We start from the raw sequence: 23487 nt of genomic DNA, 5'->3' as shown, positions 1-23487 counted from the left end.
TTACTTGATGACATGGGAAGTAGATATCAAAGCAAAGTTGAATCCTAACACATCTGTGCATTTCAGTAAGGCATTGGACCATGATCAGAAAAAGTATCCCAGGGTATAAAAGTGGTGTGTTGTTCCCAAAATACTGACCCAGCTAAAATCAACATGCATGTCCGTGCTCAGTGTGGCCAATTACTGACGAATAAATTGCATCAAAACTATGACATCTAATTAAAAAGGAAGTTAAAAATTGCACATTGTTTACTCAACTAGTGATGCATTTATCTACTAAGCCACCTGGGTCATTTCTAATGCTGGCTTTTCAGTGCTAATAGATGGTCAAAGCAAGTATGGTCAAATAACTGAAACACTTGCATAGATGATATTAAGTGTGCAGTATTGCAAAAGTATGAAGGATAATGATTTTATTATTTGAAAGAGGTCATTGTGTCACTGCTAAGACCGGCTAGTGGGATCAAAATGTTCAGCAATTACAGGGTGCTATACTGTTTTACACTTGAGAGAGAGAGAGAGAGAGAGATGTTGTAAAAAAAATCAGTTAGCCTTCCCCGCTGAGCTCTACCTAGTGTACATATATGGATGGTGAGTACAGACTGAGCTGCCTATGCCTAGTTTAGTGGTGATGCCCACAGGAGAATAGCAAGCCAATGCTTCCTGAACTTAATGAAGCAGTGGCAAAGGTGGCAGGGTAACACTTAAGAAATGAAACGGGGACAGTTGAGAGAGATGAAAAAGTATTGGATGATGCTGAACCCATTTGGGTGGAAGTAATATAAAAGCAAGGGCAAGAAAGAGTGGCATACTGACCCCCAAACAGTAGCCACTCTGTGGGAAAGGCTAAAAATCAATAAAAACAAGATCATATAGAAAGAATACAGCAATAATTATGGGTGATAATAAAATGTGAGGCTGGATGAACACAGCAGGCCAAGCAGCATCTCAGGAGCACAAAAGCTGACGTTTCGGGCCTAGACCCTTCATCAGAGCTGCTCTGATGAAGGGTCTAGGCCCGAAACGTCAGCTTTTGTGCTCCTGAGATGCTGCTTGGCCTGCTGTGTTCATCCAGCCTCACATTTTATTATCTTGGAATCTCCAGCATCTGCAGTTCCCATTATCTCTGATAATTATGGGTGACTAATCTTTATGCCCATTAAATTAATCAAATGAGAAATGGCAGCTATGACAATTAATTCAGAGAGCATATTTGAAGACAGTTTCCTAGAGCAGTATGTCATAGAACCAACTAGGGAGCAAGCCATCTTGAATTTGGTAATGGGTAATGAGGCAGGTTTAATAAATGACTGAGTAAAGGATCACCTAGGAAGTAGTGATCATAACATGACAGTATTCAATATTCAGTTCCAGAGTGAGAAACTTGGGTCAGAAACAAGTGTGTTTAACTTAAATAAAGGGAATTATAACAAAATGAAGATTTAGTGAGCTAAAGTTAATTGAGCCAATCAATTAGCAAGAATGACAGTAAGCAAGCAGTGGGAGATGTTTAAGGAGGTAATTCATGGCTCTAAAAATACTTCCCAGTTGAAGAGGAAAGATTCCAAGAGAAGGATAAATCAACCACAGCTAACCAAGGAAGTTAAGGAGAGTATTAAGTTGAAAAGAAAACTTCATAAGGAGACCAAAATCAGCGATGGCCCTGAAGACCAGGATAAATTCAAAATCTAAATCTCACCTAATTCAGGACTAAAAAGATAACAGAGACAGAAAAAATAAACGCAGAACATAAAAACTGACAAAAAGAGTTTCTTTAAATACATAAAAAGGAAGACTGTAGTTCAAGTGAACATCAACCCTTTAGAAAATGAAGTTGGGGGACAGTTTTGAGGGACAAGGAAATCGCAGGGGAGTCAAACATATCTTGTATCAGTTTTTATGGCAGAAGATACTTCAAACATTTCATCAATACTAAAGAATACAGGGGAGTAATTAAGTACCATCACCATCACTAAAGAAGTTAAAGGCAAGTCAGTCCCCTGGCCCTGATGGTTTGCATCCTAGGATCCTAAAACAGGTAACTACAGAGATTGTTGGATGCATTGGCTGTGATTTTCCAGAAACTTGTTGATTCTGGAGAAGAACCAGAGGATTGGAAAATTGCTGATGCGGCACCTCTGTTCAAAAAAAAAAGGAGGCAGGCAAAAAGCAGGTAACAATAGGCCAATTAGCCTAACATCTATTATTACAAAAATATCAGAATCAATTATTACCGAAGTAATAGGATATTTGGAAAATCATAACCAAATCACACAGAGTCAGTATGGCTTCATGAAAGGGAAGTTGCGCCTGACTAATTTATTCAGATTTTTCAAGGAAGTCTCAAACAGAGTGGAGAGAGGGGATCCAGTGGATGTGTTGTATTTGGACTTCCTAAAAGCATTCAACAAGGTAACTCACAAAAGGTTAAATCATAAAGATAACAGCCCACTGTTTTGGAGGTAGTACAGGGGTCACGGGCAAGAAACAATCAGTGGGGCTAAGGGGGTTCTTTTTCAGACCGCCAATCTATGACCAGTAATGTTCTACAGGGATCAGTGCTGGAACCGCTACTGTTTACAATATTAATGAATGAACTGGTAAACGGATGTGAATATGCTGTAGCTAAATTTGCATGTGACAAAACAGATGGAAAGGTAGGTTGTGAGAGGGATACAGTTTACAGGGAGATAGTGATAGGTTAAGTAAGTGAGCAATAAGTTGGCAAATAGTATATAATGTGAGAAAATGCAAACTAGTTCAATTTGGAAGGAAGAAAAGAATATTAGTTAAGTACAGACAAACTGCAAAAAGACACAATACAAAGCAACTTGGGGGGAACTTGCGCACAAAACACAAAAAGCTAGCACCCGGGGGCAGCAGGTAATCAGGGAGGCTCATGGAATGTTGGCCTTTATTTCAAGGGGGTTAGAAACTAAGAGTGAAGAAGTCTTCCTGTAACTGTACAAGGTGCTGGTGAGACCACATCTGGAGTAATGTAAACAGTTTTGGTCCCTGTATTTCAGGGGAAATATCATTTAATTGGTGGTTCAGAGAAAGTTCAAGCAGGAAGACACTCAATATGGAGGGACGACCCTACGAGCAAAGGGGAAACAGGCTGGAACGGTACCTATTGGAATGTAGAAGAATAAGAGGTGATCTCAATGAAACATATAGGATTCTTAAGGGGTTTGACAGAGTAAATGCTGAGGTGATGTTTCCCTTCACAAGAAAGTCGAGGATCAGAGGGCATAGCCTCAGAATAGAGGGGTGCCAATTTAAGACTGAGAGGAGGAAGGATTTCTGCTGAGGTTTGAGTGTGTTTGGAACTCCTTACCTCATGGGGGCAGAGTCATTATGTGTATTTAAGGCTGAGATAGATTCTTGATCAGCAGGGGAATTAAGGGTTATGGGGAAAGGGCAGGTAAGTGGACTTGAGAAATGTTGAATCAGCTGTGATTCTACTGAATGGCAGAGCAGGCTCTAAGTGCCAAACAGTCTACCTCTCTTCCTATTTCTTACAGTGTTATGGCAGTATGGTAATGTTGCTGAACTAGTAATCCAGAGGCCCAGGTTAATGCTCCAGCAACATGGGTTCCAATCTCACCGTGTCAGCTGATGGAATTTAAACTCAATTAAAACATCTAAAATTATTCTCTAACAATTGAAAGCCCATCTAATTTACTTACAGGAGGAAACGTGCTGTCCCTACCCACTCTGGCCTACATGTCACTCTAGACCCATAACACTATGGCTGACTTTTAACTGCCCTCCGCAATGGGGTAGCCACCCACACAGTTCAGCAGCAATTAGGTTTGGACAACAAACCTGATCTTGCCAACAACGCCAATATCCCATGAAAGAAATTTTAAAAGCACAGCTTGGTGAGGTTTACGTGGATGGCTGATGCACGTGGAACTGCATCCTGAATCAGTCAGCACTCCACAGGGGTGAAAATGAATCAAATTTTGTTCCAGGGATCACGCTGGTGCCTCTGACAGTGACTGACCAATTTCAAAGCACGTCACTCCTGGCAACATCTGTTGTACCGAATATGGGAAGATGAATTTAAAAGTTCTTGGACCTACTTGTGATTGCGGTTCTGGGCTGCTTGTTGCTGCACCTGTTGAATTTGCTGAGGCGCTGGCCGTTTGCGAGACTGGTCCATCATTGACTGAGGCACTCCTGGTCGCACAGCTGGGCTCCCACCATACGAAGGACCCGGCGGACCCATGGAAGCACCCTGAGGTGGCATGCGGCTGCCCGGAGGCATCCCCGGGCGCTAGTCAAACGGAAGAAAACAAAATAAGACATTGGAAAGGGCGTGACCTTGTCACAAGAGGCTGAACTCAGCAAAAAAACTCCCACATCACAACACCGACATCTAATTTGTGATGTGAAAACACTCCACGCTAATGGAGGCAACATGAGCAATGCAAGCTTCAGCCTTTGTCCAGTGGCACACCCCAACAAAAAAAATCCATGACACTAAGGAAAGGCAGCAGCAAAAGACACAAGATCTGTCACTTTAGTATTAAACCTAAAATTGTTAGCAAGGTAGCCAGCGTGTACCAACACACGTTAAATTGGACACTCCCGAACTTGTTCCTGGTGTAACCCCATTTGTGTGCAACCCCAGTTAGAAAATTACAAGGGGGCGAAACAGGCATGAGTGTTGCTGAGCAGAGACTTCAGATGTCCTGGGTGGGGAACCTTCAGTTGTTCAGTGAGATGGGGTTTCAATTCTACACTGTGGAGTACTGGCTTGGGGAGGAACAGGAGTTGAGTTTTGGGGAGTTGCTGAAAAGGCAGAGTTTTTACAAAAGAAATATCTGTCTCTTTTGCAGTAATAATTGGGGCACAAAGAGCAGTCCTTTCGGCTATATCCACCAATTGAAAAAACACAAAAGGTTTAAGGGGACCTCGCAGCTGTCAGAAATCAGTCCAAACTCTGAGGGTGCTATTGCTGCCTCAGAGCTCAATTCCATGCTGAGCTTGGGAAGTCCTGCATTGAATGATCAATAGGAAAGATTCAACAGACCCTGTGATTGCTACAAACAGGAGAGCAAAATTAGAGGGAATTCGCTGCCCATCAAACTTGTACTTCAGTTGACAGGTTGAAGACTGATTTTAGAAAAGGTGGCGGAGTGGGTGGAAACAGAGATGAATATGTTGGCCACAGACCAGTGTTGTCAATTTCCCAAGTCAAGATGCAGTACAATAAGGAGGTGGGGGGGGGGGGGGGGGCTTTCAGACAGCTACATTTTAAAATCTGCAAATTTACGGACAAGTTTCATCTGTATTCCATTGCAAGGACACAAAAGACACAGGTCAGCAATTCTGCTTCATTCTCTCCACAGGAGATTGCTACAATGAGACCCAGCATCTGAAACAGGAAAATCCTGTTTGCGGGGGAAGGGAGAAAGAGGTCGAGGTGGTGGTGGGTTGGGGGTGGGGCGGGGGGAGAAAACTTAAGAAAAACAGCCACTGAAAATTAGTCACACGGGGAAAGAAAAAATAATTGCTGGACAATTAAGCCATTATGCTAGTATAGGCATGTACCCTATCAATCCAATTGTTCGGTCTGCTGCACAGAAGACTGCAACTGATTCTGCAGTCAATGCATTAACATGGGAAACAACACAGCCCTTTCCTCCTTTAGGGCAGGAGTCAGTTGATGGGGTAACCTTCTAGATCCAAAATTCTGCATTACAATTCATACTATAGCTGCCACCGCAGTCGGAAATAAAAAGCCTCATTAATTTAAAAAAAACACAATCCCTTACCAAACCATGAGCAAGAAATTCAAAGAGTTTACTCCTGGTTGCTGACTGCATGCCACGCGTCCCTTTCAAAAACCCTTTGTCCGTGTGCTACGCTCTACTTTACTGCACCCTCGTTTAGCAAGCTGGTGCTGTCGCTCTCGGGCATCCGACATTTTATTGTGGGGAAGATGCAGTCGCCTCAACTTTATAAGAAATTCAGCAAATCAAAAACCAAACTATAGGAGCAAGTGACATTTCAGAAGACGCTGTAATATTGTTCAGTCCAAGGCCCTACAATGTGCATTCTAAACACCACAAAGAAATGAATCAATGAAAGACCTTGTAACAGCAGTTGTCACGTCACTTGTGCATGCCTTTCAGCTCCATACTACTGCTCTTGCAGGTCTCAGCTAATTAACATCAAGACTCAAAAGAGGAAAAAAAAGACCCTGCCTGCACACAGCAAAACAGTTGTCAGCAGCAAAAGGGTGTTCAGGAAAAAGCCTTGAACACTGCCACAATAGCTGCTGAGTTGGTGCAATTAAATACCATTTAACTGGAGAGAGAATTTCAAATAAAAAGAGTTATATATGTCAAAACTGTCTCATCAGCAGGCAGATCAGCAAAAAAAGTACACGTTTGGGAAATGGCCAATAAACAGCACTCAGAACAACAGTTTTCATTTATACCAATGTCTTGAACTAAGAAAAAACACAGATGCTTCTGAAACCAACAACATGCCAAAAGTGTCAGTCTTTGGTCTTTTGGGTCATTTTCATACATAAACAAGTTTGCCCGTGTCAGCCACGGCTCAGTACTCTCGCCCCTCTGAGACAGAAGATTGCGGATTCAAGTTCCATCCCAGAGACTTGAGCACAGAATCTAGGCTGACGCTTCAGTGCAGTCCCAGGGACAGACTACTGTCAGAAGTGTCTTCCTTGGGAAGTAGAGTTGAACCAAAGCCCCATCTTCCCTCTGAGGTCAGAAAAATATTCAGAGAGCACAGAAATTCTCCCCCATATCCTGTCCACTGTTCCCCCTTGGCCATAATCAGTCAACCAGCACTAGATTCATCCTGTGTTCATGAAAGACGCAGTATTAATGCAGGTTCTTTGTTTCTAAAAGAACGATTAGGTGGGATGATTAAAAGGCTGCTCAATCGAGGTGTGTTTTATGGAGGGCCAAAAGGAGGCTAAGATATCAACAATCATCCCACAAAGCAGAAAGCATGCAGGAACAGAGGGGTGTAATTGGAAAATAAAGTGAGTCAAGTGAGTCCCTTTTGCTCCATTTACATTGGCACCAAGTCAAGCCAGTCACAGCTTAAGGGACATCATTCTCTACTTGATATTATTGAAAGTGTCTGATCCAAGCATACCAAATTAGTTGTTTCATTCAGAATTTAACAGTACAACCTACAGCATATTTACCTCACGGCACGGTGGCTCAGAGGTTAGCACTGCAAACTCAGTGCCAGGGACCCGGGTTCAATTCCCACCTCGGGTGATGTCTGTGTAGAGTTTGCACATTCTCCCCGTGTCTGCGTGGGTTTCCTCTGGGTGCTCCAGTTTCCTCCCACAGTCCAAAGATGTGCAGGTTAGGTGGATTGGCCATGCTAAATTGCCCGTGGGGTTCAGGGGAGTGGGTTATAGGGGGATGGGTCTGGGTGGGATGCTTCAAGGGGCGGTGTGGACTTGTTGGGTCGAAGGGCCTGTTTCCACACTGTAGGGAATCTAATCTAATCTAACACAGTATGGTCCACTGTTACAGTCCACATGTCAAGAACAAAAACCAATTGTTTCTCAGCATTGCAGAGGTAAGAGCATTCAAGTAGTAGATTGCTTGGATTTAGTCTTGTCAACATAAGGATTGAACTCAGCAATCGTAAAAGGCCTCAGATTTAAACAAACTGCAACTCACACTGAAGTAAAATGAAGGCCAAGAACACAGACTCATCACATGAGCCTGCTCCACCATTCAGGATGATCCCGGCTAATCTGAATACTCCACATTCCCTCCTAACCAAAAACCTTTCACCCACTTGCGTATCAAGAATCTATCTACCTCTGCCTTACAAAACATTCAAGGACTCTTGCTTCCACCACCTTTTAAGGAAGAGAGTTCTCAAGATTCATGATTCTCAGAGAATCAAAGATTGTTGATATATCTGTTTTAAATGGGGCACCCCTTATTTTGGAACAGTGGTCCATAAATTCTAAATTCTCTCACTAGAGGAAACATCCTCTCCATTCAGCTCAAACTTTCCAACTCATTCTAAGCTGGAAACTAAAAGTGCATTCAAATGACACTTCTGGGTCCAAGCCCAGAGAGGCATATATTTCACTTTACAGTGTTGCCTCAAACCACCTGCAATGGTGGCCATCCCTACTGTTTCTAAAGGCACTGAGATTGTGCCAGTAAACGCTGTCAATGAAAGAATAATTAGCCACCTTTTTCCTGGATGGTAGTAGATAAAGGCCTCTAAAACATGCTTTGGAAATCACATATTACTCCCAGGCATCAGAAATGATCTAACGGCCAGAAACAGTGCCTAGAGCGACTTCAGCATACACATGGTCACTGAGCGAAGGAGTGAAACCAGGAGCCATGAAAGGACTATCTGCACTGCCCTTGTATATATGGAAAATACTGTGCCAATAAATCAGAGCTTTTAAGTCACAGAGAAATAAAGTATTCACAACTGATTGTAATGTACAGCAGGTCAACAGAAGCACCAGTCAACTGAAATCGGCTTCTTTCGTCAAAGGTGTGATCAGGATGATAGCTGAAAAATTGGCTCAGGTCACTAATTTTGAATCAAGACGAAATGAAAAGAACTTGCAATCATATAGCACTCATTACACCCTTGGGGCAGTCCAAAAGCACTTCGGTTGGTGAAGTGCTTTCACTTTACACGCTGTAGTGTTGTGCCAACCCGAGGAGAGTTTCTAAAATACTCACTGATTCCTGTCCATCCCTGTTTCATGTTGCCTGATCCACTGATTTCAACTTCTCAGCTTGGTTTCAGACTTTCAGCAGCTGCAGGCACCACTTTTCTTTCAGAATCAAGATCTTCTTCGCCATATAGCAGCAGCATCACAAGACGATCTTCAACACATCAAGTCTATACCAGAGCAATCAACTCAAATCTTGTTTACCTACTTTCCACCACACCCATTTTTAATTGTATAATCACAATTTTTTAAAATATCATTCTTTCATGGGATGTCTGTATCGCTAGCTGGGTCAGCATTCATTGCCCATCCCAAATTGCCACTTGATCTGATTCACCCCAGACCATTTCAGATGGCAGTTAAGAGTCAACTACATTGTTGTGGATCTGGAGTCACATATAGACCAGAGTAGACAAGGATGACAAATTTCCTTCTCTGAAGGACATTAGAGAACCAGATGGGGTTTTAACAAAGTCAACGATGGTTACATGGTCCCCATTATGCTAGCTTTTAATTGAGTCACATTTCACCATTTGCTGCAGAGGGAGTCAAACCCCTGTCCCCAGAGCTTGACCAGTGACATCTGCAAAGACTGCTTCTTTGGAGTCACATCTCGACTTCTTCAATCCTTCAATGCCCTGAGAACTTCACCAGATCAGGTATATTTTTGCTCTGAATTTTCCCTCAACATTGTACAATGGCAATTGTTAACAGTCAACTGCACTTGCCATTTCTCTGCCCACTCCATTTATCTCAGTCCTCCAGCATTCTTCCTCATATAATGAGGCAACAGAGATCCCCGGGGCACATAATTAACAGAGGGTGGAAGTCTGAGAAACATTTACATACCCCCACCACATCCCAAAACCAGCCCAGCTCATCCCCTTCCCCCACTGCATCCCAAGACCAGCCCAGCCTGTCTCTGCTTCCCTAACCTGTTCTTCCTCTCACCCATCCCTTTCTCCCACCTCAAGCCGCACCTCCATCTCCTACCTACCACCTCTTCCCACCTCCTTGACCTGTCCACCTTCCCTGGACTGACCTATCCCCTCCCTACCTCCCCACCTATACTCTCCACTCCACCTATCTTCTTTTCTCTCCATCTTCGGTCCGCCTCCCCCTCTCTCCCTATTTATTCCAGAACCCTCTCCCCATCCCCCTCTCTGAGGAAGGGTCTAGGCCCGAAATGTCAGCTTCTGTGCTCCTGAGGTGCCGCTTGGCCTGCTGTGTTCGTCCAGCTTCACATTTTGTTATCTTGGATTCTCCAGCATCTGCAGTTCCCATTATCTCTATATACTTGTCCTGCCTACCCATTAGCTATTCAGTCATCCATTTTGGCAACTTTGCCTTTAACGTCGGGTCTTAAGCATGTAGCCAAACACTTTACATGACCAAAAATACCGTAATCTACATTTCTTAGTCTTTATTTCAAAGGCAACAGAGTATAAATATAGGGAAGTCATGTTAAAACTATACAAGACACTAGTTAGACCACACTTAAGAGTATTGTGAAGAGTTTTGGGCCCTTTATTGAAGGGAAGATATACCAGCATTGGAGGCTGTCCAGAGAAGGCTCACTCAACTGATACCAGGTATGGAGGGACTGTCTCATGAGGAGAGGTTTAGTCAGTTGGGACCGTACTTACTGGAATATAGTGAGTGAGAGGCAACCTTAGAGAAACATTCAAGATTCTTAAAGGGGGTTGAAGAAGGGTCTCGGCCCGAAATGTCAGCCTTCCTGCTCCTCTGATGCTGCTTGGCCTGCTGTGTCCATCCAGCTCTACACCTTAATATCTAAAATTCTTAAAGGACTTGGCAATGTAGATGTGGAACGGTTGCTTCCCCTTGTGGGAGAGCTGAGGACTACAGAGCATAATCTCAAAATATGGTGCTGCACAATTAAGACAGAGATGAGAAGGAATATCTTCTCTCAGAGCATTGTGAATTAGTGAATTCTTTACTGCAGATTTGCAGAGGCTGGCTCATTAAGTATATTCAACACTGAGACAAAGAGATTTTTAAATCAGTAAGGGAATCAAGGGTTACGGGAAAAAGGCAGGAAAGTGGAGTCGAGGACGTCAGATTAGCTATGATCTCATTGAAGGATGGAGCAGACTCAATGGGCCAAATGGTCTACTTGGAGTCACAGAGTTATACAGCATGGAAACAGACCCTTCAGTCCAACTTGTCTGCACCAGCCAAAGAGCCTAAACTGATCTAGTCCCGTTTGCCAGCATTTGGCCCTAAACCCATATGCATCTAAACCCTTCCTATTCATATACCCAGATGCCTTTTAAATATTATAATTGTACCTTCCTCTAGCAATTCATCTGGCAGCTCATTCGATACTTGCACCGCCCTCTGCTTGAAAACGTTGCTCCTCAGATCCCTTTTACATCTTTCCCCTCTCACCTTAAACCTATTCCCTCTAGTTTTGGACTCCCCTACCCTGGAGGAAAGGTCTTGGTTATTTACCTTATCCACACAACTCGATTTTACAAACCTCGAGAAGGTCACCCCTCAGACTCCAACAATCCAGGGAAAATAGCCCCAGCCTGTTCAGCCTCTCCCAATAGCTCAGATCCTCCAATCCCAGCAACAACCTTGTGAATCATTTCTGAGCCCTTTCAAATTTAACAACTTCTTCCCTGTAGCAGGGAGACCAGAACTGAACAGAGTATTCCAGAAGTGGCCTAACCAATATCCTGTACAGCTGCAACATGACATCCCAACTCCTATACTCAATGCACTGACCAATGGAGGCAAGTGTGCCAAATGCCTTCTTCACCACTTTGTCTATCTGCAACTCCAATTTCAACAAACAATGCAATTGCATGCCTATGTCTCTTTGATCGACAATGCTCCCCAGGGACCTACCATTAGCCATACAAGTCCTGCCCCCAAAACGCAACACCTCACATTTATCTAAATTAAACTGCATTTACCCCTCTTCAGCCCATCTGATCAAGGCCCCATTGTTCTGAGATAATCATCTTCGCTCTCCACTACACCACTTTTGGTGTCACCTGCAAACTTACTAACCTGCTGTCACACCCAAATCATTTGCATAAATGACAAAAAGCAGTGGATCCAGCACCGTTCCCTGTGGCACACCACTGGTCATAGGCCTCCAGTCTGAAAAGCAACCCTCTGTGTCCTACCTTCACGCCAATTTTGTGTCCATTTGGCTAGCTCCCCCTAGATTCCACGTGATCTAACCTTGCTAATCACTCTCCGGTGTGGAACCCTGTTGGACACTTTGAAGTCCACTTAGAGATCAACCATTCTGTTTTTATCAATCTTCTTGGTCACCTCTTCAAAAAAACTCAATCAAGTTAGTGAGACACAATTTTCCACACACAAAGCCATGTTGACTATCCCTGATCAGTCCTTGCCTTTTCAAATGCACGTAAATCATGTCCCTCAGAATCTCCTCCAATAACCTAACAGTGACAGCAGGCTTACTGGTTTGTAATTCCCTGGGTTTTCCTTACCACCTTTCTTGAATAATGGCACTACATTAGCCACCCTCTAGTCTTCCACTTCTGCGCCTATATCTTACGATTCACCTCCTTGCGGCATTCAACTAGAAATCAAAATCAGTGTTTTACAGATTAGTTTTGACTGTCGCAGGTTAGCATACACTTCTCCAAAATTGCCACTAATGTTATCTCTGACAACGTTTTCTAGGAGCTTTTCTTCCACTAACATGAAACCATAACATTTAGCATTCAGTCCTTGGATTGAGTTCAAACAATTTTGAAATTTTATGCTTAACACTCCTGATGTTAGTGATGTTAAATCTCCTGAAGTGACTGTCCTGAATTCTGAAGAGCTTTCTGCAAGGTTATGGCTCATATAAGCCAAGGAGGCTTATGAATGGTATGGCTCAAACCAACATTGTTATTAACTGGCAAAAGGCGGCTGGTTTGCTAACATTCACAGTGTTTCCTCTTGTCACTTTATTATTTTCCAAACACTTGTTTCCGAATGCAATCACCTTTCAGACTGATGGGCAAGGCCTTTGCAACTTTGGTGTCTGCATATTCTTTATCTCAACAACTTTAATACTTTTATGTTGTTTATTTTCTAACTGGGCTTGATTTGTCTGCCAATGGTTTAGTGTTAGCACATTGAACCCCTGGCCTGAGATTACTATTTCTTTTTAATTGAATTGATGAATGGTATGTTGAGAGGTCTGTGTCATTCTGAATACACCAATGACCACAACTGAGGTAATTGTTGATCCAGGTGCTCACTCACACTCTAGGGTCAGGCGGCCAAAAAAGGTAGCAATTTCAGCTTCCAACGGATCTGGAAATCATCAGTTTACCAAATGTGAAAATGGTGAAGCTGACATCCTAACATTTGAAAATGCAATCAACAGGGATTTTTAGCAAGACCTTGTATCCTTGGTAGAACTTAGGCAGAGATTTCAGAGAGACAAGAGACTACACTGCAGCAGAGAAAGCCAGGACAAAGTTTCAAGGTTTTGAAATGACAAAGGGCCTGACTGGGTAACAGAAAGGTCATTTCTTCTGGTTGAGGGGTCAGCAACGAGGAGCCATCAATTTTAAACTGTCACAAAGAGTGAACCTCACTGCAGTGCATTGCTGAGGTAGAGACAACAGCACTTTTTGTAGTGGGGATAAAGGGTTAGGGGAAGGAAAGCAAAACAGTGGGAACAGATTTAGTTTTGTCCAATTAGCCAAACAAACAGTCTTGTTCCGTACAGCATGCTTCAGACAATGCCTTACTGTGCAAGGTAATCTGGACTTCTGTAAATGTCTCAGATCCAAGCCATATCATTCAGGGGGTGATGCCTGCTTGGCTTATATGAGCCATATACTTGCAGGAAGCTCTTCAGAATTCAGGACAGTCGCGTCGGGAGACTTAACGTCGCTAACATCAGGAGTGTTAAGCATAAAATTCCAAAATTGTTTGAATTTAACCAAAGGACTGAATGGTAAATGTTATGGTTTTATGTTAGTGGAAGAAAAGCTTCTAGAAATCAGTGTAAGGGATAACATTATTGCAGGCACTATTATACAATCACACAACCAGTACGACAGAAAAGGGGTTAAAACTTTCTTTGGTGGCATTAGTGTAGTGAGGAATTTTGGTCAGAGCTCAGATACAAGATGGAATTGCAATGCAATAGCAACCTCCATGATCGATACACATTTCAAACAGTATAGTTTTGAGGCCGAGTCACTATTGTACTGAAATGGAACAGCCAACTTGTGCACCAACAAACAATAAGCTCCGACAAACACAAGTGTGACAACAACCAGATAATCTGTTTTTGTGATGATAAGTGAGGCATAAATATTGGCTAAAGCATTGGGGAGAACCTGTTCTTCAAAATAATGCAGGAAATCTATTATAGCCATCTGAGGGGGAAAATAGGAGTGTCAAGTTAACATCTTAACCTGCAGCACGCATTCAATACTGCACTGAAGCATCAGCCTTAACTTTTGTGCAAGTTCCAGAGTGGTTCTTGAACCCAGAACGTTCTGACTCAGTGAACTAACTTGAATTGTGCCACAGAACTGTTACAAGCCCACTTGATCAAAAATACAGGGGTTTTGGCTTGAAATCTCTTGAAAGAGACAACAGTAATTGATGATGCAACACTATCTCAGGTCTGCACTGAAGCCATCATCTGTATACAGATGGCTAAAATTCAATACTGTCTCAAAGAAACATGTTTGGCCACTGAAAAGGAAATGAAGACTTGAAAATGATGCATAAATATGTTGATGGGAGTAGGCTTCTGTTGCTAGAAATCATCAGATGTTGTCAGGTGGCAAAATCTCAGTGTAACCTTTATCAAGGGAGAAGAATATATTTGAGATGATAACAGCGTGGAGCTGGATGAACACAGCAGGCCAAGCAGCATCTCAGGAACATAAAAGCTGACGTTTCGGGCCGAGACCCTTCATCAGAGAGGGGGATGGGGAGAGGGTTCTGGAATAAATAGGGAGAGAAGGGGAGGCGACCGAAGATGGAGAGAAAAGATAGGTGGAGAGGAGAGTATAGGTGGGGAGGCAGGGAGCAGATAGATCAGTCCAGGGAAGACGGACAGGTCAAGGAGGCGGGATGACGTTAGTAGGTAGGTAATGGAGGTGCGGCTTGAGGTGGGAGGAAGGGATAGGTGAGAGGAAGAACAGGTTAGGGAGGCGGGGACAAGCTGGGCTGGTTCTGCCAGCATCGCAAGTGATTTACAGAACTATTTCAACAAACTATAATCAAGCACATGAGCAAATGCATTTTTTTAAAAAATCAACATGAACAAATGTTTTCCTGTCTGCAGTGTCACTTTCATGTCAGTGGTATGAACGGCCAAGCTTCACAATTTTTAAATGAATCCCAGGTAAATGATAAGGGCTCATTGATTGCACACTCACAGACAGCAATATCAATCACAAACCAAGTACAATCGAGTGGAAAAATTCTCTTTCATGATTTTCACATCCAACTTCTGACATGAGCAGACCATCTTTAAGAGCGCTGTCTAATAGACAATAGGTGCTGGAGTAGGCCATTCGGCCCTTCCAGCCAGCACCACCGTTCATTATGATCATGGCTGATCATCCACAATCAGTATCCTGTTCCTGCCTTATTCCCATAACCCTTGATTCCACTATCTTGAAGAGCTCTGTCTAATAGACAATAGACAGGTATGAAGTTAAAATCTGCACAGTTGACAGGATAACACAAGTAAAACTTCACCAAACAGAATTCAACATGGTGTTAACCATAGTGGAAAAGCTGCTCTCAAGAAGAGCTGCATAATTGAAGGCAATGTAATCATACATTCCACAATCTCAGTGTTCCTTGTTGTGTGATCCTATCAGAATTGCCCATTTAACAAAACAGTGAAAGACTAATTGGTTTTGGGCACCAACAAATACACTCTCTGCTTCCTGGTTCTAGTCTTCTGGAAGGCACTATTCTTCCCAACGTGCACTAGACATCTGCTATTGTCTGCATCTGAACCCCGTAATTGCCAGCAGGCAATACCTCCAAGGCAGAATCATAGCCACAGACAATCTGCTTTCAGTAAGTATTACTCCACACCAGCTTTCCAGAAGGGCTCACTGGACAACAGTTAGGCCCCATTTTCACCTCACCTCGGTCAATGGACCTGCCATTCACAGCTATTCAAATCCCACTCCAGGACTCCCAACCAGAAATCCAGGTTGACGGTCTACACAGTCCTGAGGCAGTGTTGGTTCTGCTGCCTTTCAGATGAGATGTTAAACTAATGTTTGGTCTACTCATGGACAAAGAAGATCCCATGATACTATTTTGGGTGTGGAAGGGCATCTCCTCGATGCACTGGGCAATATGGATTCCTCATACATCAACATAGAAAAATACAAAACATGAGTAGCAGACTACTCGGCCCCTCAAGTTCTCTGGTCCATGAAGCAACCCAGGCTAATGTCAATCAACACCATTAAAACAGATGACGTGCTTAGTAGCACATGGCTGCCCATGAGATCTCTCTGCATGCAAGGTGACTGCCAAGTTTCCTACATTACAGCAGTGATCAGAATTCAAAGAGTATTTCACTGGCTGTCAAGCATTTTTAGGATGTTGCGAAGGGCATGACAGTAATGCAGGCCTTTTCTTCTTTGATTCTGTAAACAGTAAATTTTTGCAATCGCTCAACCCAGTTAGCAAGGATGACAGATGGAAAGTGAGAAATACTTCATAGAAAGGCAGTTCTTTGAAAAAATGAAACAGATAAGATGTACAAAAGTCATCAGTAACTCATGAAAAGAGGCCAGATGAGGGATAAATTTTGTACTTTTGCCTTTTGCAAAGAATGGGTGAACTCATCTCAATTCCTCTACTCTCCTGAAGAAAGAAACGTGGAGATAATACTCAAAAATGCTTTGATGCCCAAACTTTGACCAAAGTTTCAGGAAATCACTGGGACATTGTTCAACCTTGATCATTGTCTTTCATTGACCTCAGACAGACTAGGCCTTTTGAATTCTCAGTGAAGTCAATCATTCAATTAAACACATTCCCCACAGAACTCAATTCAGTTACTGCCCAAATACTCATCTAGCTAAAAGAATGGAGCCCAGCGCAAAAACACAAAAAAATTCAAATGATCTGGTTTTGATCCTCCACTGCACACTGCCCACAGAGGAACACACCAGAGTTTCCCACAAAACTGACAAATGTACAGTCAATAAACATGCTTTATTCCAACATTGAGTTAAAATATCCCATCACAGATCAAGGCTGAAGCAAATCGATTCACAACCTTGCCTACTTCAATCTCAGTACATCACCCAGACAAGTACCTGTCCTCCTGTCTGCTACGGCACCCCTCAGTCGTGCCTTTGTTACCTCTAGACTCTCAACACCCTTCAGCAGCCACCCATTTCCCAATCCCTATGATGTTGAGCTCATCCAAAGCTCCATTCACCCAGTAATCTACTCTCTGTCCTACACTAACCACCCATTTCAGCAATGCCGCCATTTTAAAATTCAAACCCCTCTGTGGCCTTTCTCTTCCCTAGCTCAGATCCCCCACTTCCCCAATTCTGTCCTTTTGCACATCCTTGATTATTGGCCATGCCTTTCTGGTATCTCGGCCCTATACTCTGCGCTTTGTAATTCAAACGCATAAATGGTAATCTTACCTGGAAAATAATAACAATTGGGTATAGTCAGCACCAGATATGCAAATGGAAAATTGTGACTGACAAACTTGAGGGTTTTTTTGACAATGTTAAAAACATAACTGATAAAGGGGAAATCAACTGATGCGGTATATTTGATTATCAAAAAGCTTCAGAAAATCCAATTTCCTGTGGGGGGTTTTAATCAAAATTAGAGCATATGATATGGAGACAATGAACTAGCATGGATTAATGATTAGCTAACAAACAGTAAACACACAGTTGGAATAAATGGGTCAATCTCACATTGGTAGACTACGACTAGTGGATTACTGGAAGGATTTGTACTTAAAGTCCCACTTGTTCACAACAAACATCAATGATTTGGACTAGGGACCAAAAGGCTCTCGTGCGTCAGTGGTAGCATCCCTATCCTTGGGTTGGAAGGCCCAGTTTCAAGTCCCACCTGCTCCAGAGGTGCATAGTAACATCACTGAACAGAGTGATTAGAAAAATAAGAGTAGTGAAGTCTTGTTTCAATTATATAGATACTTGGTTAGACCTTGCCTGGAGAACTGTGCAGAGTTTTTGTCTCCCTTATCCCAGCAAGTGTACTATTATCACAGAGAGTGTGCAACAAAGGTTCACCAGGCTGTCCAAATGAAGAGAGATTGTGCAAACTGGGCCTGTTCCTCAAGAATTTCAAAGAATGAGAAACCTACAAAATATTTTAGGGATAAAGAGGAGATGCAAGCAAAATACATCCCTTTGCTGGGGAGTTGAGAAGTGGGAGGGAGGGACGCCATTTAAAAAATAAGGGGAATACCATTTAGGACCAAGATGAGAATTTCTTTTAATCAAAGGGCTGTGAACCTTTAGAACTCTCTCCCCCACCCCCAGAGGGCTGTGGACGCTCAGTCTTTCAGTATGTTTAAGGTATAAATTGATAGATATCTCATTATCAATTGTGCAAAGGGATACAGGTATAGCTAACATGATGCTCAGTAGCAGTGGTGCATCGATGTGCTTCTGAGATTTTATAAAGCTCTAGTTAGGCCCCATTTAGAATACTGTGTCCAAATTTGAGCCCCACACCTCAGGAAGGACAATACTAGCCCTGGAGCGTGTCCAGCAGAGATTCACACGGATGATCCCTGGAATGGGAGGCCTAACATACGATGAACGGCTGAGGATCTGGATTTGTATTCATTACAGTTTGGAAGGTTGAGGGGAGATCTAATAGAAACTTACAAGATAATGTATGGCTTAGAAAGGGTGGACACTGGGCAGTTGTTTCTGTTAGGCAGGGAGACTAGGCACAGCCCTAGAATTAGAGGAGGTCAATTTAGAACAGAAATGAGGAGACATTTCTTCAGCCAGAGAGTGGTGGGCCTGTGGAATTAATTGCCATGGAGTGCAGTGGAGGCTGGGACTTTAAATGTCTTCAAGGCAGAGATTGATAATTCCTTGCGAGATCAAGAATTTAAGGGCTACGGGGAGAGTGCGGATAAGTGGAGTTGAAATGCCCATCAGCCATGATTAAATGGCAGAGTGGACTCAATGGGCCGAATGGCCTTACTTCCACACCTCCTATGTCTTACAGAGCTCAGAACAACTTTCTCGCAAGATGAGCCGCTCATGCTATCAGAGAAAATTTAAACTAATCTGACAGGGGTGTAGAAAGCAAAGGCAGAAACAGACAACATTCGAATAGCCAATAGCAACATACCAGGCAGGGTCAGACTAGGAGTAAGAGAGAAGGAATAAAGTTTAAATTAGGATTATTGTGGACATTTGGGAATGTGCAGACTGGTGAGCAACAAGTGCAAACTGACATATGGGAAGACTAAACTTACAGAAGGACCTGATGCTCAGAATGCTTGAATAAAAGGTGTCCAGGAAAGATACTGCAGTACTGGAGAAAGTGTGCTCCTCAGGGGTGTCAAGTACAAAGTCTGTTTTAGAACTAGGGAACAAGGTCTAATTATATTGCTTGGTGTAGTCTATGGGCCACAAAGTAGTGGGAAAAATGTAGAGGAACAAATTTGCAAGGAAATAACAGAGGCATTAGAATTACACAGAGGAGTTATAATGGGAGAGAACTTTAATAATCCAAATAAAAACTAAGATAACAGTAGCATAAAGGGAAGAGACAAACAAGAGTACAAAGAGTGTGCTCTGGAGAATTTTTCTACAATAGTATGTTGAGTCCAATGCGAAAGATTTAGCTGGGCCTAGATTTTGGGAAGGTGGTGTGTCAAGTGGATCTAGTGCCAGATTAGAGAAATTGGGACTATTCACCTTGGGAACGGCTGAGAAAAGACTTGATCGAAGTGTTCAAAGCCATGAAGGGTCTGAACAAAGTACAGAGAAAGAAACGGTTCCCATTAGTTGAAGGATCAAGAACCCGAAGACACCAATTTAAGACATGAGGCAGTTAGAATCTGGAATGCACTGCCTGCAAGTGTGGTGAAGGCAGGATCAAATGAGACTTTCAAAAAAGACTTGTATTTTTGTCTGAACCAGAAGCATTTGCAGGATAAGGCAGAATGGCAAGAAGCAAACTGCTTCTTCAACAGGCCAGCAGAGTTGAACAACCCCTCCATGCCATAATCATTCTGTGATTACAAGTACAGTAGCAATCTCCCTGGAGTCTTGAACAATATTTATTTCTCAATCAACATCACCAAAACAAATTGTTTATCACAATGCTGTTTGTGGGGGATGGCTGTACACAAATTGATTGCCATGTTTCCTGTGTTATTATTGAGAGTACTCATCAAAAGCACTTTCAGATATTTGGTGGTTGTGAAAGGCCTTATATAAATACAAGTTTTGCTTTTCTGTTAACATTTGCTGGCCAATTTGTGGTGAACTAGGGTTCTCAGTCACTGCCTGAGAGAAACACTATCTACCATACACAATTTACACCTGGTTCTCACAGCCAACAGCTTTCATCACCATCTGCCTGTATTTCAACACAGGACAGAAAATGTTTTAAACTGCTCAGCAGGCCAGGTACATCAGCCACCTTTGAACAAAACCCCTATGATTCTATCAAAGCCACAGGGATCCTGAGAATATCAAGCATTTTTCTCTTTTTAAGTTCAAGTTTCCTACATCAGTAGCATCTTGTTCAGATTTAACCACAACTAGCTTCCAAATTCAAGACTAAGAGTCAAATCTGAACATGACTCAAAATAAAATCTTTTCAACTTACATAACTGTAGAAAAATAATCATAAGACATTACAAACCAGTCTGTTCGGGCCTAAAGAGCAAGGCAAGAATGTGAAGCAGCCTTAGGGGATGCAATCAATTATCCAACTGAAGGAAACAAAGGAAGCTAGGGTCAGGTCAGATGTAGAAAGACCAATCTGGTCATTCAGGAGGCAAGAAAGGAAGCTTGCTGGCTGTGGCCGGTTCGATTTAAGGAATGGGACCTGCCTTGGTCAGGACAAGGGGCCTCGCCTTTCCCCCCACCCCCTTCATCACACATAGTTCCATATCCCGGCCCCTCACTTACCGGGTATCCCTGGCCTGGCATGGCTGAACGGAACATGTTTTGTTGTTGAGCTCCTGTTATCCTGCCCGGGGCCTGCCCCGTCCCTTGTGCTTGGCCAGGCCCCGGACCCGCTGCCATAGCAGCCGCCGCGCCCGGGCTCATTGTCTGGAAGCCTCGCGCCGCCATCTTCGAGAAGGAACTCTTTCGCACCGGAAAGCGATAACACTGCTTCCGGTACGCGGCCCAGCCCGCATGCGTTAATTAATCGCCTGAAACAGCGCCCCCCTCTGGGCGGATGCTGAACTCCAGAGACGGCGACACACTCAGGGCGGAGACTAAACTCCACAAACAGGGCCATCCTCAGGACAAGGGCGAAACTCCAGAAATGGCGTCACACTGAGGGCGAAGTCTTGAACTCCAGAAGCAGCGCCACCCTCAGGGCGGAGACTGCAAAATAACGGAGAAGGCCCCAAGAACAGCGCCAGCTGGTGGGAGAGTTAAATCCACATGGTTTTATTCGGTGTCACGTTGTAACATGTAGTCATTGGGCTAACCAAGGCTTTTCCAGTGAGTTACATGCTGCCTGATCATTGAGAGTTTTTTTTAGAAAGTTCAAAGGGTAAGTGAGGAAGGGAGACAAATAGAAAATAAGTGGAGATTGGCAGTCAATTCAAAAGGGAATGCAAAAGCTTTTTTGGGATATGTAAGTAACAAAATTACATGAAGAGAAGGGATAGATCAGTTAGGGACAAATGCACATCCAAGGTATCAAATGAGTACACTGCATCTGCTTTTAACAATCTTAGCATCCTTACATTTGGCCCATCAAGTCCATACCAACCCACCAAAGAGCATCCCACTGAGATCCACCCTATCCCTGTAACCTTGCATCCCCCTTGGCCATCCCAGCCAGCCTGCACTATGGGCAATTTAGCGTTGCCAATCCACCTAACCTGTATAGTTTTGGACTGTGGGAGGAAACCCATGCAGACATGGGGAGAATGTACAAACTCCACACAGTCACCCAAGGGTGGAATCAAACCCTGGCGCTGTGACACAGTGGTGCTAACCGCTGAGCCACCGTGCCACAAATGAGGAAGCCGCTGTCATACTTAAGATACTGGCTGAGCTCAGGTTTGACGAAGAGAAGAAGTCAGTTTAACCTACATGGTTAAAATGCTTTTAGAAGTGATAATTGGGATTAACATTAATCGTCGCCTGACTCATTTACGAAGGAAAGCTCACATGGATTTGTTAAAGACAAGTCCTGTTCCACTAACCTGATAGAGATTTTTTTAATGAAGTAACACAAATGTTTAATGGGGGTAATACAGCTGATTTGATTTAAATAGGCTTCTGAAAAGCATTTGACAAAGTGCCACATAATGGTCTTGCTGGCAAAAGTGAGGCATGCAAGGGACAGTGGCAACAGGGGTTATGCAGTTAACTGAGTGACAGAGAACAGTTGGGGGTGAAAGGTTGTTTTGTAAAGGAGGAGTAGAGTTTGCCATGTTGAAATGAGGACCATTACTTTCCTTGATCTATATTAATGACCAAAATTTACTTGTCTAGGGCTTATTTCAACAGTTCCAGATGATACAACTATTGTGAACCCTGAGGAGGATGATGATAGAGTGAATGAGGACATTGTGATGTAAGCTGTGTGGTTTATATAGGTTTTATTATAATTTAGTTTAGAACTTGGATTTTGGACTAGTGGCATTTGGGCTTTGATCTGTGTATGAGAGAGAGCTGAATGATTAACTTGCCACTATATCCAGAGCTGTCATTTTTCTTTTCAAAAAAAACGATGAGAGAGGGGTTTTTTTGGAGAAGCAGTGGGAATGTATTTGTATTGGGAAAGCTTACTGAGTAAACAGGCTAAACATTGAGAAGTGCTCGGCTTTCAGTTAAACAAATCAGCTTTTTTTTGCATGAGGAAACACCTATAGCTCATGTCCTGGTGAACCTGAGATGTGTAAAATAGCCTCTTCTAAAGAAGGGCGATATTTAAGAATTGTTAAGAAAATAGGTTACCTCACCATCAGGAGTTTAGCTTGGAAACCCTAGACCAGAAGTGCTTGGTTAGAACCTTGAAGGAGTTATTTGAAGCTGAGAAAGACTAAGGTCAGTTGTATGGACACTCAAGGAATGAATTTTCTGAAGAAGAGTCCCGATCCAAAACATCAACTTTCCTGCTCCTATGATGCTGCCTGTCCTGCTGTGCTCCTCCAGCTCCACACCTTGTTATCTATAGCATTATGTGTTTGTATTTCAATGAAAGACTACCTTGTTGAATTAAAGAAAGACAAGATACGATCTGTCAAGCCAGATTTCTGCCCAGGATCTGGCATTTCCAGTGCTAACATCAGTTGGGATCATAATAACATGGATAGGCTGGTAGAATAGACAGACATGTGGAAAATGTAATGCAAAGAAGCAAACTATATTGATAGGAAGATCAAAGCAAGGCATCATATAAGGTTGGGTACATCTCTAAAGAGGTTGCAGGAGCAGAGTGATGTGGGGTTAAATGTACACAGACTGTGGAATGTGGCAAGGCAGGTTGAGGAAATGCTTCATAGGTGTACAGGACTTTAGGCTTTATATATCGAA

The 23487-nt window shown here is 43.0% G+C and overlaps 1 protein-coding gene across 2 annotated transcripts in view; it reads right to left on the bottom strand.

Annotated features, from left to right (window-relative positions):
• The window catches only part of smarcd1 (SWI/SNF related, matrix associated, actin dependent regulator of chromatin, subfamily d, member 1), a 53590-nt gene extending 32519 nt beyond the window's left edge, over positions 1-21071 (bottom strand). The window contains exons 1-2 of one of the 2 annotated variants that reach the window (XM_048523575.1): positions 20893-21071; positions 4089-4282 (exon numbers count right to left, since the gene is read on the bottom strand). In XM_048523575.1, the coding sequence (XP_048379532.1) occupies positions 4089-4282; positions 20893-21057 (359 nt within the window). In that variant the 5' untranslated portion in view covers positions 21058-21071. Of the gene's footprint in view, positions 1-4088; positions 4283-5786; positions 6029-20892 lie in introns of those variants that run through there. The other variant, XM_048523577.2, reaches the window with a different exon arrangement.
• Between the last annotated feature and the right edge of the window lie 2416 nt (positions 21072-23487).

This window comes from Stegostoma tigrinum, chromosome X (genome assembly GCF_030684315.1).
Source record: "Stegostoma tigrinum isolate sSteTig4 chromosome X, sSteTig4.hap1, whole genome shotgun sequence".
Classification (NCBI taxonomy): domain Eukaryota; kingdom Metazoa; phylum Chordata; class Chondrichthyes; order Orectolobiformes; family Stegostomatidae; genus Stegostoma; species Stegostoma tigrinum.
The sequence above is the reverse complement of the archived record's forward strand: the minus strand, read 5'-3'. Positions and strand labels throughout refer to the sequence as shown.